Source organism: Petaurus breviceps, unplaced genomic scaffold, assembly GCF_028583685.1.
Source record: "Petaurus breviceps papuanus isolate PSGF00001 unplaced genomic scaffold, PetGlider_PUasm1.0 90903, whole genome shotgun sequence".
NCBI classification, from domain to species: Eukaryota; Metazoa; Chordata; class Mammalia; order Diprotodontia; family Petauridae; genus Petaurus; species Petaurus breviceps.
Window position 1 is genome coordinate 4,370,850 of NW_027187376.1, and position 26,912 is coordinate 4,397,761.

General features: G+C 37.6%; 1 protein-coding gene across 1 annotated transcript in view; it reads left to right on the forward strand.

The window, feature by feature from the left end:
- Positions 1–26,912, forward strand: part of ABCA12 (ATP binding cassette subfamily A member 12) — a 239,402-nt gene that overhangs the window by 116,609 nt on the left and 95,881 nt on the right. The window contains exons 8-15 of the mRNA XM_069075204.1: positions 35–147; positions 3,988–4,063; positions 9,131–9,249; positions 10,333–10,439; positions 16,668–16,924; positions 17,025–17,137; positions 18,761–18,885; positions 23,698–23,871. Coding sequence (XP_068931305.1) covers positions 35–147; positions 3,988–4,063; positions 9,131–9,249; positions 10,333–10,439; positions 16,668–16,924; positions 17,025–17,137; positions 18,761–18,885; positions 23,698–23,871 — 1,084 coding nt within the window. The remainder of the gene's footprint in view (positions 1–34; positions 148–3,987; positions 4,064–9,130; positions 9,250–10,332; positions 10,440–16,667; positions 16,925–17,024; positions 17,138–18,760; positions 18,886–23,697; positions 23,872–26,912) is intronic.

Below are 26,912 nucleotides of genomic sequence, written 5' to 3' on the forward strand. Positions count from 1 at the left end.
CACAATCTGGTTTAATTGTTTTTCAACTCGTTAGTGCTCTGTTGGTAGTGCAGAAGGTTTCTCCACGTGTCACGAATAACGAAGGATTCAAGACCATCCAGAAGTCGGTTAAACATCTGCTCTACACTCTGGATTCTTCTGACCAAGGTATTTCACTTCAATCTTACTATGGTCAGTGTGTTGTTGTATGACCTAGGAAAAGCATCAGACTGAACTAAGTAAAAACTATAGCATGTAACATTGACTTTGTATGATGTCTATGGTATGGCTTAAGATTATCCTCAAATAATGTTCAGAATGTGGGAGACAAAGAATCAGTTGGGAAAATAGATTGTGCTTGGTTAGCTTTTTGTTTAAAATGGAAATGACCATTACTGCTACATCAATCTGTACTTTTTGATATAAAATGTTACTATCAAGGATTCCACCTCAGCAAAGACATTTAAATATGTTGAAGGTAGTAATTAAGAGAATAGTTCTCATTTAATTTAGCCAACCCTAAGCCTTTTTTTGAGGGGGAAGGGACCTAAAACTCAATTGAACTCTACTTATCTTTGTTACAGCCCCCTTTGCCCTCTCCCTCCCCCCCACACTATGATCAATAGGTGGAGTTTGGTCTTTAGCAATGACATCATAACCCCTGTCCACCATTCTGAACCAGTATCTAAAGGGGATCAAGTCAAGGATGGGAAGGTCAATGACAATCCAACATCTCTTGTAGGAAAACAAATCAAAACCCATGCCCTCAATTGGTGGATTTTTAAATAGGAGGACAGCATTATATATTACACACAGAAAGACAGACAGACAGAAAGACTTTGTAATTTGAGTAAAAGAATTGCCTCTTTAAAAACATTCTCATTCTCATTTATTTCCACTGTGTCAACAAAGCAAGGAATTTCACTCTTTGTCATGTGATTTTTTCCATAGATATAATTTCTCACTTTGAAATATTATGTAGTAGTTGTTTTTTTAATCTTCAGACAACAATGCAAGTGATATTAGCACTTCTTCCATGGTTCTAACAGGCTTACTTTTCTTTAGCAACCCTGAACACAGCTATTATCCTGTTCAAATGAAAAGCAGGAGGCAAAGAAATTAGGAAAACAGCCAGCAGAAAGTCTAAAGTGAGAAGTTTTATTAGTTTTGCAGAATCTTTCTTTCTGTCTGATTATAGTATTAATGACTGAGGAATAGGATTGATGTTATAGTTTAGCTACTTTGGCCTCATGTGTCTTTTCATGATCTTGAAAAACATCAGTAAAAGAGCCCAAGCTATCAGAGCCTAGGTCTAATATTCACTGTCTGTTCAGTAACCCATTATCAATTATTTTTCTTAGTGTTCTTTCCATTTGCATTTTAAAGTTTCAGGCATCTTCTTCAAGTCCCTCCTCACCATTTTTTTTTCTCTTTTATCTTCACACTCACACCTTGTAATTATAGAGCAAAGTGATAAAGTTATGAAATTTCACAAAGGACAAAAGTCTCAAAAGCTCTTCATTTGCTATTAAAGCCAAAGAAATAAGTAGTAGTTGTGATTGATTAACTGAGGCAGCAAAAGATATAAATATATATGTATACACACATACGTATGTCAAAGAAATAAGTAGTAGTTGTGATTAACTGAGGCAGCAAAAGATATAAATACATATGTATATATGTATACACACATATGTATGTATGTGTGTATATTATAACTCATTTTTTCTCCCAAGGAATAATCTTATCCAACTAACAACCAGACCACATTCCTTATTGTGAGAGTAGACTTTTATAAGTTTCAGGGAAATCATTGGATAGATCCGGAAAGGAGCAAAAGCTATCAAAGAAAAAAGTTTATTTAAGATAATCTAAATGGGTAATTCGTGGTAATTTTGGTGTTATTTGGGTTTTTTGAGTTCTCGAATTTTCATATAGATAATGAGATTTTTTGTATTTGCAATTTGGAATGCTGGGGTTCTTACAGCAAAGTCTACCTTGGTAACTCTTGAGGTCTGCTTTCTAACAAAATGTGACATTTTCTGTTATATAGTAAAACAAAACAAAACAAAAAACCCACAACCACTCCTTCCCCTGCCCGGGGAAGGTTATTACTGTGCTAGATTTTTATGTATACTCTTTCTAAACATGCCTGATCCCACCAGTGAAAAAGAAGTAAATCCTGACTTGATGAAGGTCCATCAAATTTTACACTCCATTAAGATCTATTTAGTACATTTTTCTTCAAAGATATTTTATAATCCCTTAGGGACGACAGACCAAATTTGCCTTCAGAAAGTCAACTTATTCCCTTCTTGGCATTAGGGTCGGGCCAATATTCATATGTTAAAAGATCATTTCTTCTAGTTATTCATTTTATCAATTGAACAAGGAAGAGAAATTCTATTCCTCTTTTATAGATGCAAGCAAAGTAAATTTCTTAGCATCACATGGGAACCTAGTGGTAGATCCAGAGGGAACCATAGAAAGAGCGATAAAAGCTAATATACAAGCAAAGATCTTTGCAAATCTTAAAGTGCTGTATAAATGTCAGCTACCATTATTATTAGTGGTATTGTAAGAGATCACTGGTCTACCCCACACATTCAAACATGTCTACCATTCATGACAGACAATTTTCTATTCCAAGCCTCCTCATTCCTAACTTTTCATCTTAATTGATATTTTTTTTAATTTTTAGAATTAATTATTACAAGGAAGCAAGCATTCCCTACCCTGAAAAAGAGCCTAGGCAAGTCTTGCCTCCTGACCAGTAAGGTTTAAACGCTAAGTAGGAGACTAGAGAAGACCAAAGTTGATACTAAACAGAAATTCCACACTATGGAAACATAGCCAGGAAGAGAATTAGGGACAGCCTTTTGAAACTGTGGAGCTATTTGTATTTAATAAAAGAAGTTAAGCTAGCTATATTGATTGGCAGAATGTACAATAACACTATATTGTGGCAATAAGAGCTCATAGGCAATTTTAGAATATATTAACTGGAGAAAACAAAAGAGCTATTAAAGCCAGTAATAAGACATCCTATTGAAAGAGATTAGGTTGAACTTAAAAGCTGCAATCACTGAGATGTATTGGTTTCTTTATAAAGAATGAAGAGAATCTCAAGAGAAGGTGATTGTAATGAGGAGCACAGTGATATCATTTCACCAAATGGGATAGATAAAAGCATCAAAGTAATGCATGGTTTTTATTTATGGTGTGACCATTGAGAACATTTTCATTTTTAATATTGATATAATGCTATTGTGTATTTATGCTTTTTACAATACGACTTTCCACAGGAAGTTGAATTAGCAACACATTTAACTTCTAGGGCTAATGCAAGGTGTTGGATTAAATCTTTCAACATCCAATATGATTTGCATCATCAGCCTGACCTCTTTCCCCATGAATCATGATGATATTTGAGGCCAGCCAAGACAGATCTGCTAACATTGTCCAATTTGCATTTTCAGTTGCATTCAGAATAGATCAGGGATTGTGCTTAGGAAAGGTCAGAGATGCTCTGAAGCAATAGCCAGTGATGTCAGTAGGCATCTAAGCAGAACTTGGTTCAGCTGAAGGAAGAACATCTTCAGGGCGGAACCCCAAATACTGGAAGTTATGGCACTACTTTGTTTAGCATTTGATCTTCCTTTTATTATACAAGCCACTTATGCTTCCAGGCCTAAGGGAGAATAGATCCTTCTACTCTAAAGTTTGAGTGAGACTAGAATTTGTTAGAAATATGAGGCTTTGATCTTCAAGGCAAGTTTGTTTAGTATGCATATGTGTAGTTTTCTATAAATGTTTCTAACAATTATAAACTCAAAAGTGTCTCATGATTTCCTTAGGAAAAAAAAAACCCTCAAGATTTGATTCTTGTTTCATTAATTCAAAACAGATTCAGACAGCTTACATTGCCAGTGTAACAACAACAACAAAAAACTAATAATCATTTTTAAAAATGTTAAAGTGAAGTCAGTATCAGTGTTATTATTTCAGATGGACCAGACAATGCAACATCTCCTTGGAAAGAGGATGGTGAAGAGAATCTATCTCCAAGCAGTCTGGCTGCCCAGTAAGTCTACATACATTTTTTTCCCATAACTTAAGAAGTACTTTGCCTGAGCAATCAGAATAATTCATAAAGGTAATGGTCAATATAGGTATTACTTTTTCTGTTCAACACCATTAAATACCTTCTATGTGCAAGGCACTCTAGTAGGTACTGAGGATGGAAAGAGAAACATGGAAAAAATCGCTGCCTTCAAGGAGCTTTTACTCTTTTGGGGGATACAACATGTAGATTGATACACATACACATGTACATATATGTATATACATGTGTGCACATATACAAGCATATATACATACACATATGTGTGTAAACATATGTGCATGCATGTGTGTGTGTACAAACACACATCACAAGGTAATTTGAGGTCAGAAAGAACACTAGCAGTCAGGAAAGTCTTCATAAAGGAGTTGGCACAAAAGCCAAACCTTTGGAAAAAGGTAAAGATTCCATCAGGTCAAAGAGATGAGGGAGTATTTTCTAATCATAGGGGATCCCTTATCTTAATGCACAGGGGAGGGAAAACGGAAATTACAAGTAGTATAGTTTGATTAAATCATGGGGTGCATGAAGACAAGTAACATGAACTAAGGCTTGAAAATTAGTTTAAATCAGACTATGGAAGTCCCTGAATATCCCAAACGAAAGGTGTGATTTTATCCTAGAGGCAATAAGTTATCCCTTATAATTACTTATTATAAGTAATCTCTGCTAGAGCATTGACATGATAAGACTCGTGCTTTAGGAAGATTATTTTGGTAGCTAAGGGAAAAGACTGATGATAGAGACCATTTAAGAGGCTATTACAGTGATCAAAGAGATAAAGTGATGAAGGGCTGACCAAGGGTGATGGCTGTGTAAGTGGAGAGAAAGGGACAGATTCAAGAGATGTGGTGAAGGTAGAATCAACATGACTTGTTAACTAATTGCATATGGAAGGCCCAGCAAGAGAAAAGAATGACAGCATCTCAGAACTGAAAGTAAGCTCATTGTGTTCTTAACCTGGAGTGTGCGAACTTACTCTTTTAAAAAATATTTTGATAACTGTATTTCAGTATAATCAGTTTATTTTGTAATCCTATGCATTTTATTCTATACATTTAACTGAGAAGTGGTTCATAGTCTTCACCAGACAGACTACCAAAGAAGTCCATGACTTAGCAAAAGACTGTGAGGGGAAGAAAGGAAGCTGGTTTCACTGGACTGCAGAATTTCTAGAATAGGGTATAAGAAGACTGGAGATGTGGGAGTGGGGTCAGGTTGTGAAAGACTTTCAGTCAGGATTCAGAAAGATTTTAGGCTAGTGTATTGAACTTGATCTCATGCGGTCAAATTCAACTAGTCATTGTGATGAAGAAACACATTGATACATGCCTTTTTCTTTCTGACAGCATGACTTGTGTTCGTAGCTTTTTATATATTTCACAAACATTAAAATAATGATTCTCAGTGGAGCTAGTACAGTCAGAAAAGAAAGAAAACAAGCATTTATTAAGTCCCTACTGTGGCAGGCATTGTGCTAAGCACTATGCAACCATGATCTCATCTGATCCTTGCAACAACCCTGGGAGGTAGGTATTATTATATCAAACCCATGAGGAAACAGGCAGACTGAAGTTAAGTGACTTGCCCAGGGTCACATAGCTCATAAGTCTCTGTGACTGAATTTGAACTCAGGTCTTGCTAATTCTGGACCTGATCCTCTAGCCACTGCACCACTCTCTCTTGAGCTAAACTTAAAATCACAGCACCTGAGTTTAAATGATGACCAGTTACTTACGATCTGCATGCCCTTGAGCAAGCCATTTAATCTCTCTGTGCCTCAGTTTCCTCACTTATAAATTGAGAGAGTAGGATTAGTTGACCTCTAAGATTCCTCCCAACCCTAGATTTGGGTTCCTTTGATCCTGAGTTAGCCTGCCTGAAAATAACTTTCACCTGACAGTCCTTGCCTTTCTTAAGATTTATCTAACTCTCCCACAGTGGAAAATTCCCTTAGTCTGCAACCCTTGTGACTGAGAGGAAAGACTGTGGATGAAGGGGGAAGAACTACATGGTAGGGGAAGGCAAAGAAAGAAGGTAAAGAAAGTAGGTAGTATAGGAAATAGACCACTGAGTCAGGAGTCAAGACTCATCTCCATGAGTTCAATTCTGACCTCAGATACTTACTAGCTATGTGACCCTGGGCAAGTCATTTAACCCTGTTTGCTTCACTTTCCTCATATGTAAAATGAGCTGGAGAAAGAAATGGCAAATCACTCTGGTATCTGCCAAGAAAACCCCAAATGGGGTCATGAAGAGTCAGACAAGATTGAAAACAACTGAACAACAACAAATCTTTAGTATACAGAGTGCTAGAAAGAATGCTAGATCAGCAGTCAGAGGATCTGAGTTCAAATCCCAGCACTGTCAGTGCCTATATGACTTTGGGTAAATCACTTAACCTCTTGGGATTTCATCATGTGTAAGTGAGGGAGTTGGAGGATCTCCAACATCCCTTACAGTTCTAATCTGATGGCTCTATGAACCCCAGAATCTGGGAACAAGCACCTGAATAGTTGCTCTTCAACATCTGTCTATTTGAGAGTAGAGACAGATGATACTGGCCACTTCTTAAAACAGATGACCTGCAATCTGCAGGATTGTTTCTAGTCTATCTTTGAGATCTGCAGTCATCTCTATAGCTCCAAGAGAATTAAGGGAGAAGGCTTATGAAATCCAAGACCTCTGTTCTCCAGAGTGCTCAGATGTTTAGGGTACAGAATAGAACTGGAAAGGATGCCTATTAGAGACCATCTACTTCAACACTTTTGTTTTTTAAAACTAAAACCCAAATGGCTCAGCCAAGATCACATGAGTTGCCCAACAGGACTTAAATTCAGGTTTCTGGAACTCAATCCAACGCTCTTTGCATTTGACACCCTACTGCCTGCCTCTTAAGTTCTGTCTTTCTGTGATTCTGAACATTTCCTACAACAAAAACATAGATCATTTATCTTTATCTTTCTTGGATACCCTAGGATTCCCCCCTGAACTCACACCCTGAGAAACTCTGCCCTAGGGCAATATGTTCTAAGTACATTTTAATCACATCAGAATCTTGTAATGACACAGATCATTATGGCATGGATTCAGCAATCAATACTGCCGGTCAAATCACATTGCATGCAACAACTAGAAACAGAAAAACCCTGATATTACATGGTTAGCCTATAAGCCAGGTGTTAGTTCTGTCTCCCATGACAACGAAATTGTAAAAGGTCTATGGGCCATTTCATGATAAATGAAGAAACATGTTTTGTGTGTTTCTGCAGATAAGCTTTTACAGAAACACATGCACACCCAACAATCTGTGGGTCTCAGAATCATTAAAGCCTGAGTCTTATCGGGAGATTTTTCTCCCCTTCAAATTAGAGCTTCTCAACTATCTAATGTTGTCGATTTCTATCAGAGTCCCAAATTCTAACTGTCTAGAAATAGTTATAAGAAATGACTTCTCCAAAAATTTTATCTAAAAACTCCTCTGGTGTCATAGATAGCTAGGTGGCATAGTGATTGGAGTACTGGATTTGGAATGAAAATCTAGCCTCAGACTAGCTGTGTGACAATGAATAAGTCATTAACCTCTCTGAACCTCAGCTTCCTCATTTACAAAATCAGGGTAATAATAGCTTCTACTTCACAGGATCCTTATGAGGTTCAAATGATATATGCAAAGGACATGGAAACTTAATGTCAAGGTAACAACTCAATGAGTATTTATTAAATATTTACTTTATGCTAGGCTCTGTACAGGGAACATAGATTCAAGCAGAAAGATACTCCCTGTCCTCAAGGAGTTTACATTCTAATTGAGGGGCATGATACATTTAAAAAGAAGAATTAAAAGAAGGAATGGGGGAAGGAGAGATGAAGGTATTAGGAATGGTGTCATGGTAGACCAAGTCCAGAGATTCAGGAGCCCAAGAAAACATGGCTGGCCTGGGCATCCTCCTTAAAATGGAGATTCTGAGAATAACCAGCCAATCAGAGGAAGAGGCTACAGAGTCAGAGAGTTACTTTCACTGTGAGAAGTCCAAGGATGGAGTGATCTTCTAGAGTGAAGAGAATTCTTTGGTATGGGAGAGAAAGTTAGTACAGGGCTACAACCTGGAGAAAAATGATCACTGAGTATATGGAGCTTTCTGTAATCCTTATATAAAACCTCTATTCCATTGTAACACAATTTAACACAAAATCAAAGTATGTATCTCTTGTATTTTATTACAAAGCAGCTGTCACAAAGTAATTCATATTTATTATATACTGACTGTGTGCTGATACATGAGCTGGGCATTGTAAAGGTGGGGCCAGGGGAGAAGAAAAGATGAGCTCCTCACTTCATAGAACTTACAGTTTATTGGGGGATAGACAACAGACACATTCACACATATGTGCACACACATCCCAATAAAAAAAAATAAAAGACTTAACACTGAGATTATCTATGGCAACTAATTTTTTAAGAGAAATATTTTCTTTTGCAAGTATGACCCTTTGAAGGAAATTTGTAAAAAGTTGATTTCCCTAAGGTTTGCTGACCTATGCCGACTGTACTTCGGCTTTTAAAAAAATGAGTCATTGAATTTAATTATATGTATTTTCAGACTTGTTTGTGTATGTAGAAATATCTGTAAGAAGATTTACAAGGCAATGTACATTTTATATTTTGATTAAGGATGCAGTTATGAATTAATATAGTGTATATCAAAAATGTAAGGGCCAAGTGAATCCAAAATAAGTGAATAATTCTTTTTTGGGGATCAATCATTTAAGATTTCTGGGAAAAGTAAATCTAACCCATTGGGCAAGTTACTTGGGCTTGCTGTAAAAAGGAGTTGGACAAAATCACCTCTGAGGTCCCTTCCAGCTTGAAATTTCTGTTTTCTCAGTGTTTTCATTGGAAAAATCAGTTAACACAACACACAGGGCCTAAAAAGATGAGACTTAATAACACTTTTAAATTTCCCAATTATATGCGTTTGTTTTGTGTTTATCGTTAATTTGGTGCTTTTAAAAAAAATTCCACAGGCTCCTCATTCTGGAAAACTTTGAAGATGCCCTCTTAAACATTTCTGCTGAGAGTCCTTATGTACCCTACTTGATGTGTGTGAGAAACGTAACTGACAATTTAGCCAACGAGTCACCAGGTAATACTCTTCTTAATGGCAGAAGCATTATTCATAGTTTTGGAAACTTTTTTTCATACCACAAAGTCCATCAAAAAAAGAAAGACTTGCTCAACCATATTCATGAATTTGGAGTTCTCTTACATAAAAATATAAAGGATTGTTATTTTCCTAGTATTAATATAATGATTAATAATAACAACACATGTCTGGTATCTAAAGATGCTAGATGTTGTAAACATAGCCTTTTACTATATCAGCCTCTGACCTTCTAGCTTCTTTAAAAAATGAAAAACAAAAACAATACATGTAGATGATTCAGAGTCATGTCTGCAAACCGAGATACAAGTTACCTTGGCTGAAGGAGTGGAGGTGATGATGGCACACCATTTTGCTTCCTATCCCTTCTCTCTTTTTCATTTTCAATTTTCTGCTTGCATGGACAACCATGAAGGTTGCATTTAATCAAATGTTCCTTTCCTCTTTCTTTTTTTTTCTTTAAAGGATTTTTTTTACACTCTTCCCTAAGAGATATACATTTTCTCTGCCTACTGAAAAAAACTTGTCACTAGCAAACAAAAAGTCTGGCTTCTGTTTACCAGGAATGAATTAATCAAGGTTGGAAGGACATTTGATTTCTAAGTGATTATGTACCTGTTTTTCCAAAAGTATTTTAACTTAATAATGTACCAAAAGATGTCACAGATAAAAGCATATTACAAGCGACAAAAAGTCTCCCATGGTAGCTTTTTGCTTGAAATAGATGTCTTTATTTTATATAGAAGAATACTTTTTAAAATAAGCCAAGTGCAAATTTTCCTAGTATCAAGAAGTCTTTTTGTCTAACTAATCTCAGTGGTATAAGGCTTTTGCTTTTGCAAAATGCCTTTATAATGAACTATACTTAAGTGTTTCAAAAAAAGGTTTCCTAAATGATTCTAAGTCAAGGGTAGGGAACCTGTGGCCTCCAGTACTCGTGTGGCCCTCTAGGTCCTCAAGTGTGGCCCTTTGAAGCCATTTGGATTCACTTGAGGACCTGGAGGGCCACATGTGGCCTCAACCTAAGCTCTCCCCTAAAATTGTGTTTCTTTTTTCTCTTTATAGAAAATCTAAAACTTCTACAATCCACCATTCGGTTCAAAAAATCTTTTCATCGAAATGGCTCTTATGAGGACTACTTGCCTCCAGTTTCGGAAATCATAAGATCAAAAGTAAGATTCCAAAAACAAAACAGAAAAAAAAAGAAAAAGCCTCTGACATGTTATTTTTCTTCTTTCAAGAAACATCTATTTAGTTCAGGTTTCAAATTGGTAGCATTGCAAATGGGATTTCTTGCTATTCTTTTGATTCAAGAATGCTGGGGAGAGGAGAGAAACATGAATTCTGTGAACAATCTGTTTTTGTTCTGAGGGGTTTGAGGGGCTTTTGTTTTTGTGTACATCAACATGTGTTTATTCCCTAGGAAAATCAACAGTATGAAATGACCTATTCCAACCTCTTCTAAATTGCACCTATTAATCAAGTTGTGCCTAATGATAGAGTCATCTCATTAAGATGGGTACATTCGATTGAATTTAACCAAATGTGTACAAATGAGTCTGGTTATTTGAAAGGTCCCTGATATTTGGAATCTGCATAACTGAGTTTTAAAGCTGATATGATTAGACCTCATGAGTGAAACATATTGATGGATCAAGCCATTTCCTCTTTAGTATTTCCATATCAAGGAAATACAGAACACAAAAAAAGGAAAAAATAGAGGCATCAACACAATATTTAAAATGTTGGTGATTTCTGAACTGGTTTCTCTGTATATAACAGAATTTATAATGTAGGTTGTTATTATATTATTATAATGTAGGTTATTATGTAGGTCAGTAGTTTCATCCCATCATGACCCCATTTGGGGTTTTCTTGACAAAAATGCTGGAGTTGTCTCCCATCTCCTCCCATTCATTTCAGAGAAGGAAACCGAGGAAAACAGGGTTAAGCGATTTGCCCAGGGTCACACAGCTAGTAAGTGTCTGAGGCCAGCTTTGAACTCATGAAGATAAGTATTCCTGCTTCCAAGCCAAGTGTGCTGTCCACTGTACCACCTAGCTACTCTTTTATGCATGTACTTACTAAGCTATGATGTCATGAATTCCACCAGATCTTATAATTTGAGGTAGTGAATTTTAAAAGCAGCATTCCTTAGCAAGGGAGTCAACAAAATTAATTTTTAATACACCATCATCAATAATACTAATGGATATTTATGTAATATTTTAATGGCTACAAAGTGCTTTACACACATCATCTCACTTGAACCTTGCTACATCACTGTGAGATAGATGACACAGGTATTACTAGGCTCATTTTGCAGATGAAAATACTGAGGCTAAGCAACTTGCTTGTGGCCATGTAGCTTGTAAATGCCAGATGTAGAATTCAGACCAAATTTTCCTAATTCCAAACAGAGCACTCTTTATAAGATGCCCTGTTGCCTCTGAAGTCATGTTGGTTCTTAATGGCCAATCTGGCTTTTTCCCATTTAATTTATTTATTGCCTTCACCATAGAGTAACCAGTTAATGTGTAAGTCCAAATATAGATAAAAACTTAAAAATCTGGGGTGGCTAGGTGGCACAGTGAATAGAGAACTGGCCCTGGAGTCAGGAGGACCTGAGTTCAGACACTTAACACTTACTAGCCATGTGACCTTGGGCAAGTCACTTAACCCCAATTGCCCTGCCCACCAAAAAAAAAAACTCAAAAATAAGATCTGGAAAAATGCACTGGATTTGGAGTAAAACAAAAACAAAAACTAGTCTTCAAACCCTGGCTGTGCTGCTCATTCACTCCCTGTATCAGTTCTGTGGCACAACTGTAACCTTAGACAAATCACTTCAGCTCATCGGTTTCCCAATAGGCAAAGTGAAAAGTTTGGACCAATTTCCAAATCTCTCCCCACTCTAAAATTCTCTACTCTGTGATCTCTTCAAAAGAGATCTCGTGTGTGTGTGTGTGTGCGTGTGTATACACATATACACACATATAAGAATACAGAAAGAGAAGAAAAAGAAAAAAAAGGAAGAAAAAGAAGAAGAATTCGATAACATTGCCATATGAAAGAAATACAATTGACTATGAAAACTGAATGTTTGGACAGTTGAGGAGGCAAGGCCTTTGGTGGCATCAGTGATAAAAGTGGCACTTAGCATCTCCACACCTTGATGAAACACTGCAGCAGGGAATTAAAATGCGGATCCTTATTGTCACAAGGGAGCAAAATTTGGCTTCCGATTGGAAATTGTTCTTAACTCATCACAAAGATCAGCTGAGAATGTTGTAAAATTAAGATACGTGGCTGAATCATGTACACTTTTAGGTTAAATAACCAAATTTAATTCTGCTCTTTCTAGATCCACATTAGGATTAAGGAAAAGACATAAGACCTATAGAGACTGACTACAAATTGCACATTCAATCCCCCTAATGCCTTATATAGAGACAGGGCAGACAAAAGCCAGGGGGTAGTGCAGTGACTGGCTGTACTTAAGTTTTGTATGGAGTCTGAGAAGTAGGCAGAGAGAAAAGGCCATGGGGGTGGGGGAGGAAATACAGTCTAAATAACAAATACTGTAGAATTCTGTCTCCTTGTAATGGCTATGCTCTTTGATGGGTCCTGTATCACTGACAGTGGATTTAATTCCTCTTTGAAAGCACTAAGACTCAAGCAAGGTGGCCATCTTTTAGTCCAGGCTGCAAAAGGGATCTATCAGACTCAGTGGGTTTGATGAGAGTTCATACTGGGTTTTCCCTGAATGTACTCTGGTCATTACTGTTGCTTATCTTTTTAAAATACTTATACATGCTTATTCCTCTTTCTATTTGGTTGAAAGTATTTGTTCTATCCTACAAAGAGAAAGTATGAATTTCAAAATATTAAAGTACCAGTAAGTCTCCCTCTTTCTTTCAATAACCATTAGAAGACTGGCCACTAGACATTGTAGGGATGGAGTCCGGTGTGGCATGCTGGCCTTGATGTCAAAGGGATTGGGTTCAAGTTCCAGTGAGATGGCATTTACCATTTGTTGCCATTTGTTTTGCCATTTTTTGTTATTTGTCCCTGACAAAATCATTCGTCCTGTACTAAAATGCCAATCTTTCCGCAATGACATATAACCATGCTATATGAGGACTAGTTCTAGAAAATGGAGATGTTTAGCCCGAGGAAGGAGAAAACTTAGGGGGACTCGGTAGCGGTCTTCAGTTATTTGAAGGGCTGCCACAGGTAGATGCGTTAGAATTATTTTGCTTGGCCCTAGAGGGTAGAACAAGAGTGATGAGTAGAAGTTTCAGGAGACCAATTTTGACTTGATGTTTGACAAACCAGCCTAAAGAATTTTTGTTCAGTTTGAACCACGTTCAACTTTTCACAACCCCATTTAGGGTTTTCTAGGCAAAGATACTGGAGTGGTTTGCCCTTTCCTTCTCTAGCTCATTTTACAGACGAGGAAACTGAGGTAAACAGGGTTAAGTGACTTGCCCAGGGTCACACCACTAGTAAGTGTCTCAGGTCAGATTTGAACTCACAAAGATGTCTTCCTGACTCCAGGCCCCGCTCTCTATCCACTGCACCACCTCATAATGAATAGAGCTTTCCAAAAACTGAAATGAGCTGCTTCAAGAAGAAAGGGTTTCCTCCTCGTTGTATATTATCATGGACACTATAGAAAACTGACCTCAAACTCACCCTACTCGAACTCATCCCTGCACCCACATATTGACTTAGAAAACTACTTATTAACATTATCTATGTTCTATTTTATTTTGTTAAATATTTCCTAATTACATTTTAATCTGGTTTCTGCCTCACTAGGGAGTATTACAACATGCCAAGGGTATTTGAATCCTTTGCTATAGAGGGAATTTGTGTTTAGGTATGAGTTGAAGTGCCTGAGTTCTGAGGTCCCTCCTAATTCTGAGATTCTGCGATTTGGTGGCATTTTTAATTCCTATGAGACAATTTCATCAAGTTTCCTTATAGTCATAAATGGCTGTTATGGCCAGGGAAGACTAAAGCCATGTAATTATTTTATTCCCTTTGAATCCCTTAGTATTTTGAATGATATGAGCTCTTACAGTTAATATGCTGCAGGGATTTCTCAAGCTGCATCAGTAGTCATATAGCAAGAAAAGTATGTGTTCTTGCCATAATGACATGTAATTATATACTATAATTCTGTATTATATCAAGGGTCATAAAGACAGTTTTGCCCAATGGAAAAAGGGCTCTCCTTGGAGCACAGGAAGACCTTAGCTCAACTCATCCTTTTGACACCTATGACCCAGTGGTTTTGCTGGGGATTTGATTTTCTGTACTCCATTTTGACTGCTCTGGTCTATTTATTAACACCATTGCCCTTAGAGAGCCTTCTGCACTATTGACAAGGCTGCCACAAATGGGGACATAGGAAGGAAATTGTTCTGTGAATTTCCCTGTAGCTTAAAATGATTCTTTGCTGTTTGTGATTTCATCAGTGTGGATATTTCAGTACGATGCTGATTTGAACCCATTCCACACCCTGCTAGATAATTTCATGAATTCAGCTACAAAAATAAAATAATTGGCCTTGTAGCCAATGTTCTAGTGATGAGCTTCCCAACAGAGGAAGCATGACTAAAGTCAATCATTAAGCATTTATGAAGCCCCTACTCCTATGTACCTGACATTATGCAAGATGCTGAAATATAAAGACAGAAATTAAATATTCCCTTTCCTCAAGGGGCTTATATTCTATTGGGGGAAATGATATGTATATGTAAAAGATAATGCAAAAAAATTGGTAAATTAACTTAATTAATTAAATTTTAAAATAAGCAAATACATTTAATAAAAAATAAGTAATACAAGATAATTTCCAGTGTGGGGTGAGGTGGGAGAAGGCACTGATAGCTGGGAATAATCAGGAAAGGCCTTATATAGTAGATGACTCAAGCTGCACTTGAAAGGACTTAGTGAATCTAAGAGTTAGAGACTGACAGAATACACTTCATGTATGGCAGGCTGCTTGTAGAAAGACATAGAAACTGAATATGGGGGCATGACAAGTCAGTCAGTTTTGGCTGAACCAAGGAGTTCACCATGTGTAAGAGATATAATGTGTGATGAAGCTGAATGGGCTGGAGCCAAATCATGAAGGGTTTCAAATGTCACGTATACATATTGACCATAGGAAGCAATTGGTATTTTTTGAGTAAGGGAATGACTTGGTTAGCCTGTGCATCAGTGATATTGCTCAGGCAGCTGGTGGAGAGAGAAGAGGCTTTTGGCAGGAAGGCCTATGAGCAGGCTGCCTTAATAGTTCAGCTCAGAGTTGATGAATGCTTGCTAGGGTGGGGCAGGGACACATGCAAGAGGTGTGGAAATCTTGCTATCTTGATGACACTACACTGGCAATGGAGATCCTTACTGTCACAAGTGAGCAAAATATGGCTTCCGATTGGAAACTGTTCTTAACTCATCACAAAGATCAGCTGAGAATGTTGTAAAATTAAGATACAGGCCTGAATTATATATACATTAAGCTTAAATAACCAGATTCAATTCTGCTTAATTCAGTTGAGTAAACATTTATTGAACCAGAATACATCATGGTAAGAAACATAACGTGTGATAAGGCTGGTGCTATATGTTAAGCACTGTGTGAGGCCCTAGGGATAGAGAAAGAAAAATGAAACACTCCCTGTCCTTAAAGGGCTTATGTTCTACAGAGGGAGGCAACATGTACATAGGGAATCAATATCAAGTACACAGACAGCAAATGCAAAGTCATTTTAGGCCATTGCATGGGTCGAGGGGGGAGATTATTAAAGGCTTCCTGTAAGAGGTGGCACTTGGCCTAAGCTTTGAAAGGAGTCATAGGTATCTTATGAGAAACTAGTGTATTGAAAAAACACTATCCAGTGATGGTAATTTAATTTTTGCTTTAATAACACTTTTCCTCCCTTCTCCCGACCTAGCAAGCCACCACTCCTAACAAATAAGGAAAAAGACAGAAAAAAAATCAGTTTAGCACATCTGGCAGTAAATGTATCACACAACACCTGCACTTCCTCACCTCTTCAAAGGAAATAGGAAAATACATTTGATGTTAATGTTTTAAGTGTCTAACAGGGACAAGGATCAGAGAATGATAGATTTCTAGGCAATCATCTGTTTCAAACTTCCCATTTTGCAGATGAGGAAAGCAAAGTCCAAGAGGATTAAGCACTTGCCCAAAATCACAAGATAGCAAACTTGATAGATAGGATTTGAGTCCAAGACCTTTAACTCAGAGCAGGGAAACATTCTGCCATCTCCAGACCTTCCACATAGGTGTGACCCATAGAGAGAAGCAACGACAACCCTGAATTCTTTTGTTTTGCCATAACTTTTCTTGTTGTTTTGAAAAGCTGCTACAACTCCGAAACGTGACCGAACTTCTTTGTGAATCTGAGACCTTCAATTCGATAGAAGAAACCTGCCAGCTTCCTAATATTAGTTTTGGAAGGCTATGCGAAGGGAGTCGCTTCCACATGCAATTCCTTGAAGCGGCTGAGCTCGGCACAGAAATTGCAGAAGGCTTACTGAACCATGACAATATCATATCTCAAAAGCTAAAGGATTTGCTTACTGGGGATCCAGACAAAATTAATTTAAATATGGATCGGTAAGTTTCTCCATTGTCTTTTTTTCACCTTGGCAGACTCTTTCTAAAATTATTGAAATGCTCAGTTGAATTCCTTATTCTCTTTCTTTTTTTGTTTCAGGTTCCTAGAACAGGTGTTGCAAATGAATTACTTGGAAAATATCACAGAGTTAATACCAGTCATAGAATCCTTGCTGCATGTCAATAATAGTGCGACTGCTTCCGAAAAACCAGGTGTTTTCCCATCCATATTTGAAAAGCTGACTTATTAGCATGCATGTGCTTCTTAGACTGCAGACTAAGAAAGGATGAGTCCATTCAGTTTTTAAAGCAACTTGAACAACTTCCTTGGCTATCTTCTCTTACATGTGAAAAACCTAAGACTGCAAAATAATATCTTACTTGCCCAATGTCATCCAGCGAGCTGGGGGTTAGAAGGTGGGGCAGGGAGGGGTTGAGGAAGAATGGGAGAGAAGAGTGCATCCAAGAACATGTGACATTTTAAAAAATGTGTTACTTCTTCCACTTTGGGGGATTTTTACTTGGCTGTATCAAGGGGAACACAGTATAAACCTGTTGCTTTACCAGGAATAAAAAATCAGAGGTAACTAATTGTCTCATATGTAAAAAGTCTGAGGAGGAAAAAATCAATCTTGCTTAAAGAAAGACCTCTTGGCTCAGACCCTTCCATCAATGTCCTGGTTCCTGAACATTTATTTCTTGTAATAGAATTTATGCCTCTTTAGCATAATATCTCCACATTGAAAAGTAAGGCATTCAGAATTTTTTTCAACATGTAGCCAGATATAAGACATTGGGTAGACCCAAAGTCCAAAAATAAAAGAAAGTGCATTTCCATAAGAGAAGCATAATAAAAATAATTTTTTAAAAAAGGTATTTGCAGAATGGAGATTGTGATCTGTTGAGAAAGGAGAATACAACTGTTATTATTTTATTATGCATGCAATGGTGAGGCAATTATACCCAAACAAAAGTAACAATTGTAGTCACTGCCTTAGAACCATTTTGAGTTTTATATACTTCTATTCATATTTTGAATGTGGTAGCCTTTGACACATTTTGAGTGTGTTCCAAAGACAATGTATTCTTCAGTGTGGGAAGATAATGTGAAATCATAGGAATCAAGGCTTTAGAAGGGATTTTAGAGATCAGACCCAAATCCCTATCCAATATATGGTAATAATACAAACTTGGGATATAAAATAATTTGATTTCCTGTGATTTTTTTAAACCAAGAAACATTTGGTGACTTTCAGCTTTGTCAAGGAATTTCTATTATCTGTGAGGAACCAACCACACATTCTCTAGATCATTAATGACTTAATTTTGGGCACTGCATGGAAATTCAAATCACAAACCAATCTATTTCCTTGAGATAATAGAAGATGACATTGATAAAACACTGTATTTATTTATATATGTGCATATGTATAATCACAATTGATTCTTGAGGCAAACCTGTGATGTAGGTAGTGCAAATATCATCATCTGCCTTGTACAGATGAAAAAGTTGAGAGTCAATGAGGTTTCATGGCTTTAGGATTCAAACTCAGGTCTTCTAACTAAATCTAGTCTGCCCCCCCCCCCCATCCTAGAATGCCTTGGGATAACGAGATTTTCATAGGAATTAATTTTAAATGGACAGGTATAGTTCTTAGAGTGACAAACCATTTGCCAGAATTGAGAAACATTTTATTCATGGTACAGGGCATCTATGTAAATATATTTTTTACTCTTTAAAAAAATGTGGAGGGTTCTATAGATTCATTGGGGCTAAAAATTAATAAAGGAATGGTATTATAACCCAAATCCAATGTGCTTTTTTTTCCCTTAAAGGTCAATTAATAGATATGTTTAAAAATATTGACCAGCTGAAAGTAGAGCTCCAGAAAACAACAGGAATATCCAATACAAGTATTGATACATTGTTGGCAATGCCCATCCCTGAAAACAGAACTGAGGTATGTTATGAAAGACTTTGTACTCATTTCCAAAGTCTGAAAAGTTGCACTAATACTCAGCATTTGTCGCAGACTAATGTAACCCTGCCCTATAGGCAGAGAAGTATGCCTGGCTTATCTTCTAAGAGATTCTATAGTGCCCTGAAGCAACTTTCTGAGCACAGAAGTTCCTATTTCTATTACTTTCTCAATGGATTATATGCAGGTCCAGAGCCAGAAGCTAAGGCTCAGAGAGAGGAATAGACTGCCCTTTCCTCTCTTTTCTTCTCTCTTTCTTGTTCCTGGGAACCCTTTTGGAAGTTTCCACTCGGGACACATTATTTTATATCTTCATGCTTTTGCCCTTGACTCCCTTCTCACCTCTACCTCTTAGAATTCCTAGTTTCCATCAAAGCCTAGCTCGTGTGCCACCTGAAGACTTTTCTGATTCTCTCATTTTCTGGTGACCTTGTCAAATTACCTTCCCTTTATTTTGTATTTATTGAGTACACATTTATGTAATGGATTGATTCATGGAGTTCAATACATGCTTTGGCTCTTGTCTGAGCAGTATGTGCCTTGTTGAGGTAACACAGAAACTCCTGATTCTGACAATCAGGAGATGGAATTTGCATGAGATGTTTGGCCACAGAGTCAGGAGTGGACAGATCTTCCTGATTTTGTGGTCAATTATCTCCTAGCCAAGGCAAGAGTATATTTCCCACTCCAAGGATCACCTTTCTTACACATATACGTACATATCATCTCCCTCAATAGAATATTAGCTTCTTGAAAAAAATAACTTTCATTTCAGTATTTTTATCCCCACACCTAGCACAGGGACTGACTTATATAGCACTTAATATATGTTTATTGGTTGCTTTTATACAACGATGAATCTTTGTACATGGTCTCCTGATCATACTGATGTACAGTATCTCAATTAAATCAAATTCCTGGTGTTCTAGTGACCTAGTTAAGAGAAACAATCCTTTTCTTTCCCCAGTGAAACTTAATGGAACAATAAAAACAAAATATTAAAGACTCTTTAAAAATGAAGAGATGTTATGTGGCATGAAGTTCTGGTTAGAATCAAATTTAGTAATCAGAATATGGTTTTTGTGAAAATCCATGTTTTTCCACAGTGCCATGTTCTAGCTGTCTGAAAGTAGATATGCTTTAGATTTTTTTCCCCTTGTCTCTTTGGCAGGAAGTGCAAAAAAATGTTCAAAATAACTAAATAAAACAAGAGACAGAGGTACCAAGGTTAAAGGCACATTCACAAACATGAATGACTTTCCAAGGTCCACTCCCTTGTTGCATGCCATCAGAAAGCCACTGAAGTTGACTTTGGAAGAAGTCTCAATGTACAAAAACACAGAAGTTTCCATTTACTCATGCCCTGCTAATGAGTTCCCCCTAGAAAACTCTAACCCTGTAGCCTGTACTTTGCTGTCCCTTGTGATAGCAAACACCATCCATTTGGTTTTTTCCCTTGAGTTCTCCTTTGGCTTATATGAACCTAAGTTCTAATTTCAGTATTGATTTTGCAATCATGTTTTTTGCTTCTGAAAAATAGAATCATTTTGATCTTGTTAAAAAAAAAATAAGAACACATAGATGGGCAGCAAGAGTTCTCATTATTCTCAAAAGCTGTGAGGAAATCGTTTTCCTGGAGTCCTTGCTTTCAAAAATTTTCTTTTTCTATCTGGTAGAGAAAGAAGAAAGGAGAACCCGTCCATGTTTCTACAGCTAACATTCTTTTTTCACAGAGCTTAATTGTATTGGGTACTTTATTCATTTCTCTCTCTTGTCTCTTTGTCTCTGTCTCGCCCCAATCTCTGTCTCTCTGTCTCTCTCTGTGTCTGTCTGTCTGTCTGTCTGTCTCTCTCTCCCTCCTCTCTTTCATCTCTTCTTTCCCACTCCACCACCCTTCTCTCTGTCTACTTCTTTTCCTGTCATGTGGTATCCTTTGGATTTCCTCCTATCTTCCTTTCATCTTTCTGATCCCCATAGCTCAGTCTACAGACTCTCTATCTTCAGAAATATAAAATGGCACATAATTTGAGTTAACCCATGATAGAAACATACTTTGGTCAGTGTAGGGCTACCTCAGTTTCATACTACTGGGAAATTCTTGGACACAGCCAAGTTGACCAGGAAGAAATTACCTTCCTTATGACCCCCAGTTTTCTGAGTCATGCCTTGAATTTCTGGTAGCAGTTCTGATATCATCATATAATATGATTTGTTTGTGTGTTTGTGAAATGTATAGCCATAACCATGCATATTTTAGGATCAAAGGACAATAGAGTTAGGGCTTTTTGTGGTCAAAACAAACTAGTTGTGATAAGTCATGCTGGCCTTATGACAGTTTTTTAATCAGCTGAAGTCAGATTATTTGTCTTGTAATGATGATGATTTTTGCTTTAGGGTTTTGTTTTGTTTTTTTAGTAAGAGACCAACCAGTTAAAGCCCTCAGTGATTACTTTTACAAAGAAGGAAATGGGTCAAGAAAGAAGTGAGAGCTCCTTAAGCACAAAGAACAAATTTTCACCTTTCCCTGGTCCCTAGAACTTAGTTGGTCCCACAGCAAGCATTTAAAACATGCTTGTTGATGGACTAAAATGCCGGACTGAAGTTCAGACAGCTAGTAACTCTCAAAGTCGGGATTTAAACTGAGGTCATTTGACTCAAAATCCAGGCAGAAAGCCTTTTTTTTGTCTTTCTAGCTCAATGCAAATCTAATAGAACTCTAGAATTGCAGTGGGGGTACTTCTAAGAGGCCAGAAGGGTTTACTTTGACATAACCACTCCTTGAATAGTAATTTGTGATACAAAGGAACATGACAAGGCTGGTATGAGTAATTGGTCCTGGCTCCTCTCTGTTCTCAAATAGTCCAGCATTTCTGCTCACATGTTGTATGTCAACTAGTAGAATGTAAGATCCTTGAGGGCAAATACTATTTTTTTCTTTTATCTTAGCATCACCATTACCTAGCACAGCATCTTGAACGTAATAAGGATATATATTTTTTAAATGCCTGGCTCAGGTCTCTCCCTAGTCTAATAACAGATTAGCTCCAGCTTATCCTATGTATCTTGTTTGCATGTTGTCCACCCTTATCAGATTGTAAGCTCCTTGAAGGCCAGGACTATTTTTACCCATCTTTGCATTCTCAGTGCTTAGCACAGTTCTTGGTACATGATAGGTGCTTGATAAATACTTCTTCTGGAACAAAAAGAACACAGGTCTTAGAATCACAGTACTTGGGTCTGAGTCCTTGCTTTGATTTACAGGCTGTGACCAGAGAAGTCATTTTAACTTCACTAAGTCTATTCAGGTCAGATTTGGGGAGGTAGTTCAGGTGTGAAATGATTCACTTAGGCCTTCTCTGTAACCATTGGAAACTTTATTATGTGAAGCAACATGAGTTTAGAAATAAAGTCGAGACCCCGAGATTTGGGGGAGTTATATAGAGGTTTCAGAATGATGATGTAGTTTTAGAGGTTTTTATGGGAGTTAAATATTAAAGACATAGGACAAGAAAGGATTTTATGATATTGGATGAGGGAGACAAAGGGAATTCTCTGTGGTTTAAAGATTTAAAGACAGGGCAAGGGGACACAGGTTAAAGAGGAGACAAAAAGCAATTCTTTGGGTACAGGTTCAAGATAAGGGGGAAAGGACGTTAGGAAACCTTCAAGTTACAGAATAAGCTATGGGGATTCTCAAAATACTGGGAAATCAATCCTTAATATTCTGCTTAACCCTTAGGGCACCATTTGTATCCATTTCAAGTCTATTTACTCATCTATTTTTTAAAAAAAGAGTATGATGACTTTAGCCAAATTACTTAAATTTCCTGAGCCTCAGTTTCCCAGTAAGATGAAAGATTTGGACTAAAAGGAATCCTAGAGTCTTCCTACATCTAAATCTGTGATTCTATGACAGTAAAACACTTGTTCAGTTGTTTTCAGTCATGTCCAACTCTTTGTGAACCCATTTCAAGGTTTTTGGCAAGATACTGGAGTGGTTTTCCATTTCCTTCTCCAGCTCATTTTACAGATGGGGAAACTGAGGCAAGCAGGGTTAAGTGATTTGTCCAAGGTCACACAGGTCATAAGTGTCTGAGACCAGATTTGAACTCAGGAAGATAGTTTTTCTGACTCCAGGCCTGACACTGTATCCACTGTACCACCTGATTGCCCATAATAAATTACTAGCCCTAACTAATCCAAAAGTATGTTGGAAGGAAAGTTCTTTGAAAACCCAAAATACCTTATAAAAATATGAACTATTATTATTATAATTACAGCTCTGAGTTAGCACCTGGGTATGACGACATAGTGGATCTGGGTCAGATTTAAAATATTGCAAGCTTATCAATCAGAAACCAAAAAGATGTCTTCACCCTGAGCTTCCAAATCCTGAACTGTCTTCATGTGTATAGAATCAGAGAATTTCTGTCTCTTTAAGTCTCCCTATTTGTCCTTTTTCTCTCTCTCCCTTCTTCCCTATTCTCTTTTCTCTATATTCTTACTCTTCTCTTCTTTTTTCCTTTATTTTCACTTCACTTTTCCCTGCTTTAAATGTCTAGTCTTTAGGCCTGCCAGTATTACATATGGACACTGCCTAGCTCATGGTACTGAGAACTTTAAAAAAAAAGGAACAAAGGAAAATAAAAGACATTTAGGTCCCTGATGATAAAGTATTTGCTGTACTTTAAAGCTGAAATATGATAGCACAGGAAAGACTTTCAAAATGGGAGGATGAATGAGTCATATTAAGGCAAGCTAATGAAAAAATATTTTTTCCCCTCAAAACTACAGATCATTTCTCATATATTCTGGCTGTATTCTTGTGATTCTAATGTCACTGATCTGAAACTGGAAGTTGAAATGATGGAATTCTGCAACCTATCCATTCCAGAAAGGTCCCGCCTGTCTTATCTCACAGGAATTACACTTCTGCATTATCTGGACATTTACAACTTTACCTACAAGGTAAGTATTGCTTGTGTTGTCAATTAGCTGTATTATGTTCTTAATTTATTGTATTACTATTTAATTATTCACTTATGTTCTTGACAACAGTAGGAAAGAGGTTCACTTAGGCAACTATTAGATTATTGCTTTGGAAACTCCCAGCCTTTCATATGGCAGATGCATCTTGACTCAATCCCCAAATAGGAAAACCATACCTAAAGCCATTAATTGGTTATTTTGTTTTGTTCTTTGTTCAGTCATTTTCACTCATATCCAAATCTTTGTGACCCCATTTGGGAAAGATACTGAAAAAGATCTTGGCAAAGATACTGGAGTGGTTTGCCATTTCCTCATCCAATTCATTTTTTACAACTCAGAAATATGAGCTGCGTTCTTAGGAATCCAAAATTCAGGCTCTGAAAATTGAAATTAGGTCTTTAAAGAGATATGAGACGGGAAAAGTTTTATAGTGACAACAATGATTCCTTTATTCTCCTAACTTCCCCTGCCCTAGCTCCAGACACCCATGATTCTCCGCCCCCCACCCCGAACAGGAAAAGCATAATATGTTCTATGTCAGTGCTGTACCACATTACCCACACTACATGTGGATAACCACAAGAAAAAGGTGGGAAGAAAGGGGGAAGGTAAAAAGGTTCAATCCCTTAGAAGATCACAGAAACAATCACAGAATTTTAGAGGTGGAAGGACTCTGAATGACTACTAGTCTAACCCATACCCAAAAAGTAATCCCCACTCCAACATATACAATCAATAATCTAATCCAATTCAATAAACATTTATTAACTGCCTACTATATGAAAGGCACTGTGCTAAACCCAGAGAATACAACCAATAAAAAGAATGATAATCCCTCACCTCAAGGAGTTTATAATCTAACAGGGGAAGATAACATGCAAAGGAGAGAAGGAAAGCTGAGCGTGAGGGTAGAGGGGACCCCAGGGTATTTTATTCCAAGAAGCTGAACCCCAGATGAGCAGCAGATACAGATTAGAGTGAACCCCAAAGTCCAGTTCCTGCCCTCTCTAAAGGAAGGTATTTTGGAGGAGTTTGGTACTCTACTCTCCAGCCTTCCACTCAGAGAGAAGAGGCTGAGGGGAGGTGGTATCTCAAGGCTTGAGTTGGCAGCATAGTGATGAGACTAGAGGTGAGGAACTTAACCAAGGATGGGCACCTTGTTGCATAGAGTTGAAACCAGGAAAGGCAGCAGATGGAGGGGTCCACAAGTAGGCATCCAACCTTTTCTTGAAGACTTTCAGTGAGAAAAAAAAAAAGCCACCTTTCTTAGGCAGTCCATTCTTTGGGATAGCTCTAAGCATTGAGAAGTTTTTCCTTACATCAAATCTAAATCTGCTCTTTGCAGCCTGCCAATGTAGTGCTTCTCCTTGCAAAACTCTGTTTCACTGCAGTACATTGCATCCTAGGAGTGGGAGAAGTCAGCAAAAATAAAATGGCACCAGCCCACATTCTCTCCAGTTGGAGTGGAAGCTAAGGTGGGTGGGGTGGAGTAGCCTATGTTGGATCATTGCCTTCTGGGATTTGTTGATGCTGTCCCAGAACTATCCAAACAGGATTTTCTAATTGGCCCAAATGTTAAAAGCTCCAAGATGCCTATTCTTTGCTCTCTACCAGTCAAGAGTTAGGGTCTCTGTTTCAAGGTATTAAACCACAATAGAATGAGGCTCTTCTGCTTTCTGGCAGGGGCTTGGGTTATAGATATGCAACATGGTACAGTGAAGTGTTGGATTTGGAGTCAGGGGGCCTGGGATGAATTTTAGCTTTAGACCTGTATGATATTGGACAAATCGTTTAATCTCTATGGGTTTGAATTTTCTACTCTGCAAAAATTGAGGTCTGGCTTTGACCTCTGTGGCATCTTTTAGCTCTAAATCTATTAACTTGTAATTTTGTAAAATTCATAGTGAGGTTACATGCATGGATAAATGCATATTGAAAAATGAATGGCAAATGTCTCTCTCAATCTAGGGCTGGAATTTTTTTTTTAGTAATTAGTATACTCCACACTTAGGAGATACAAAATGCATATTTATGTAGGGAATGAAAATATAAAGATTACAAGACAAATATGCAAACTCAACACCAAAAAACTATCTTAACTGAATCTTCTAGATCCTGAACTATCTATATGTGAAATGTCAGCCCCTTGAGGACAGGGACTGTTTCATTTTATTGGTCTTTGTATTCTTAGCACCTAATAGAGCGCTTTGTACACAATAATACACTTTTTGGGCACTTTTTTATGCTTATAGAATTGATTAGAGGGGCAGCCAGGTAGCACAGCAAGTAAGAGCACCGGCTCCAGTGTTGAGAAGACCTGGAGATCGAATCCCAGGCTCAGACACTTAGCACCCACCCAGAAACACCTGGCCGTGTAACCTTGAGCAAGTTACTTAACCCCAATTGCTTAGGGGCGGCCAGGTGGCTCAGCGAGTAAGAGTACCGGCTCCAGTGTTGGGACGACCTGGAGATCAAATCCCGGGCTCGGACACTCAGCACCACACCCAGAAATAACTGGCTGTGTAACCTTGAGCAAGTTACTTAACCCTGATTGCTTAAAAAAAAAAAAAAAAAGAATTGATTAGAACAGTGTTGTGCTACTCTCAATTTCTCTCAATAACACTACTCTCAATTTCATGTCATAGACTCATAGGGTGTATGACATAATGGATAGGGAACTGTCTTCAGAGCCAGGCAGACCTGGCCTCTATTCCTGCCACTAGTCATTTAACCTCTTAGTGCCCTGGGCTGCCCTCTGAGACTTGAAGGTGCCTAGAAGGTGCCAAACTACATTGGTAGAGGCAGTTTTCTCATCTGGGAGTTCTCTCTATCAATGAAATCATAGGTGCATCATAGAAACCATAGATTCCTATCTTTTCATTTTAGTGTTCTCCCCAACCCCAAACACACAGAGAACAAGAATGAGAGAATGAGAAAAAGAGAGAGAGAGTGTGTGTGTGTGTGTGTGTGTGTGAGAGAGAGAGAGAGAGAGAGAGAGAGAGAGAGAGAGAGAGAGAGAG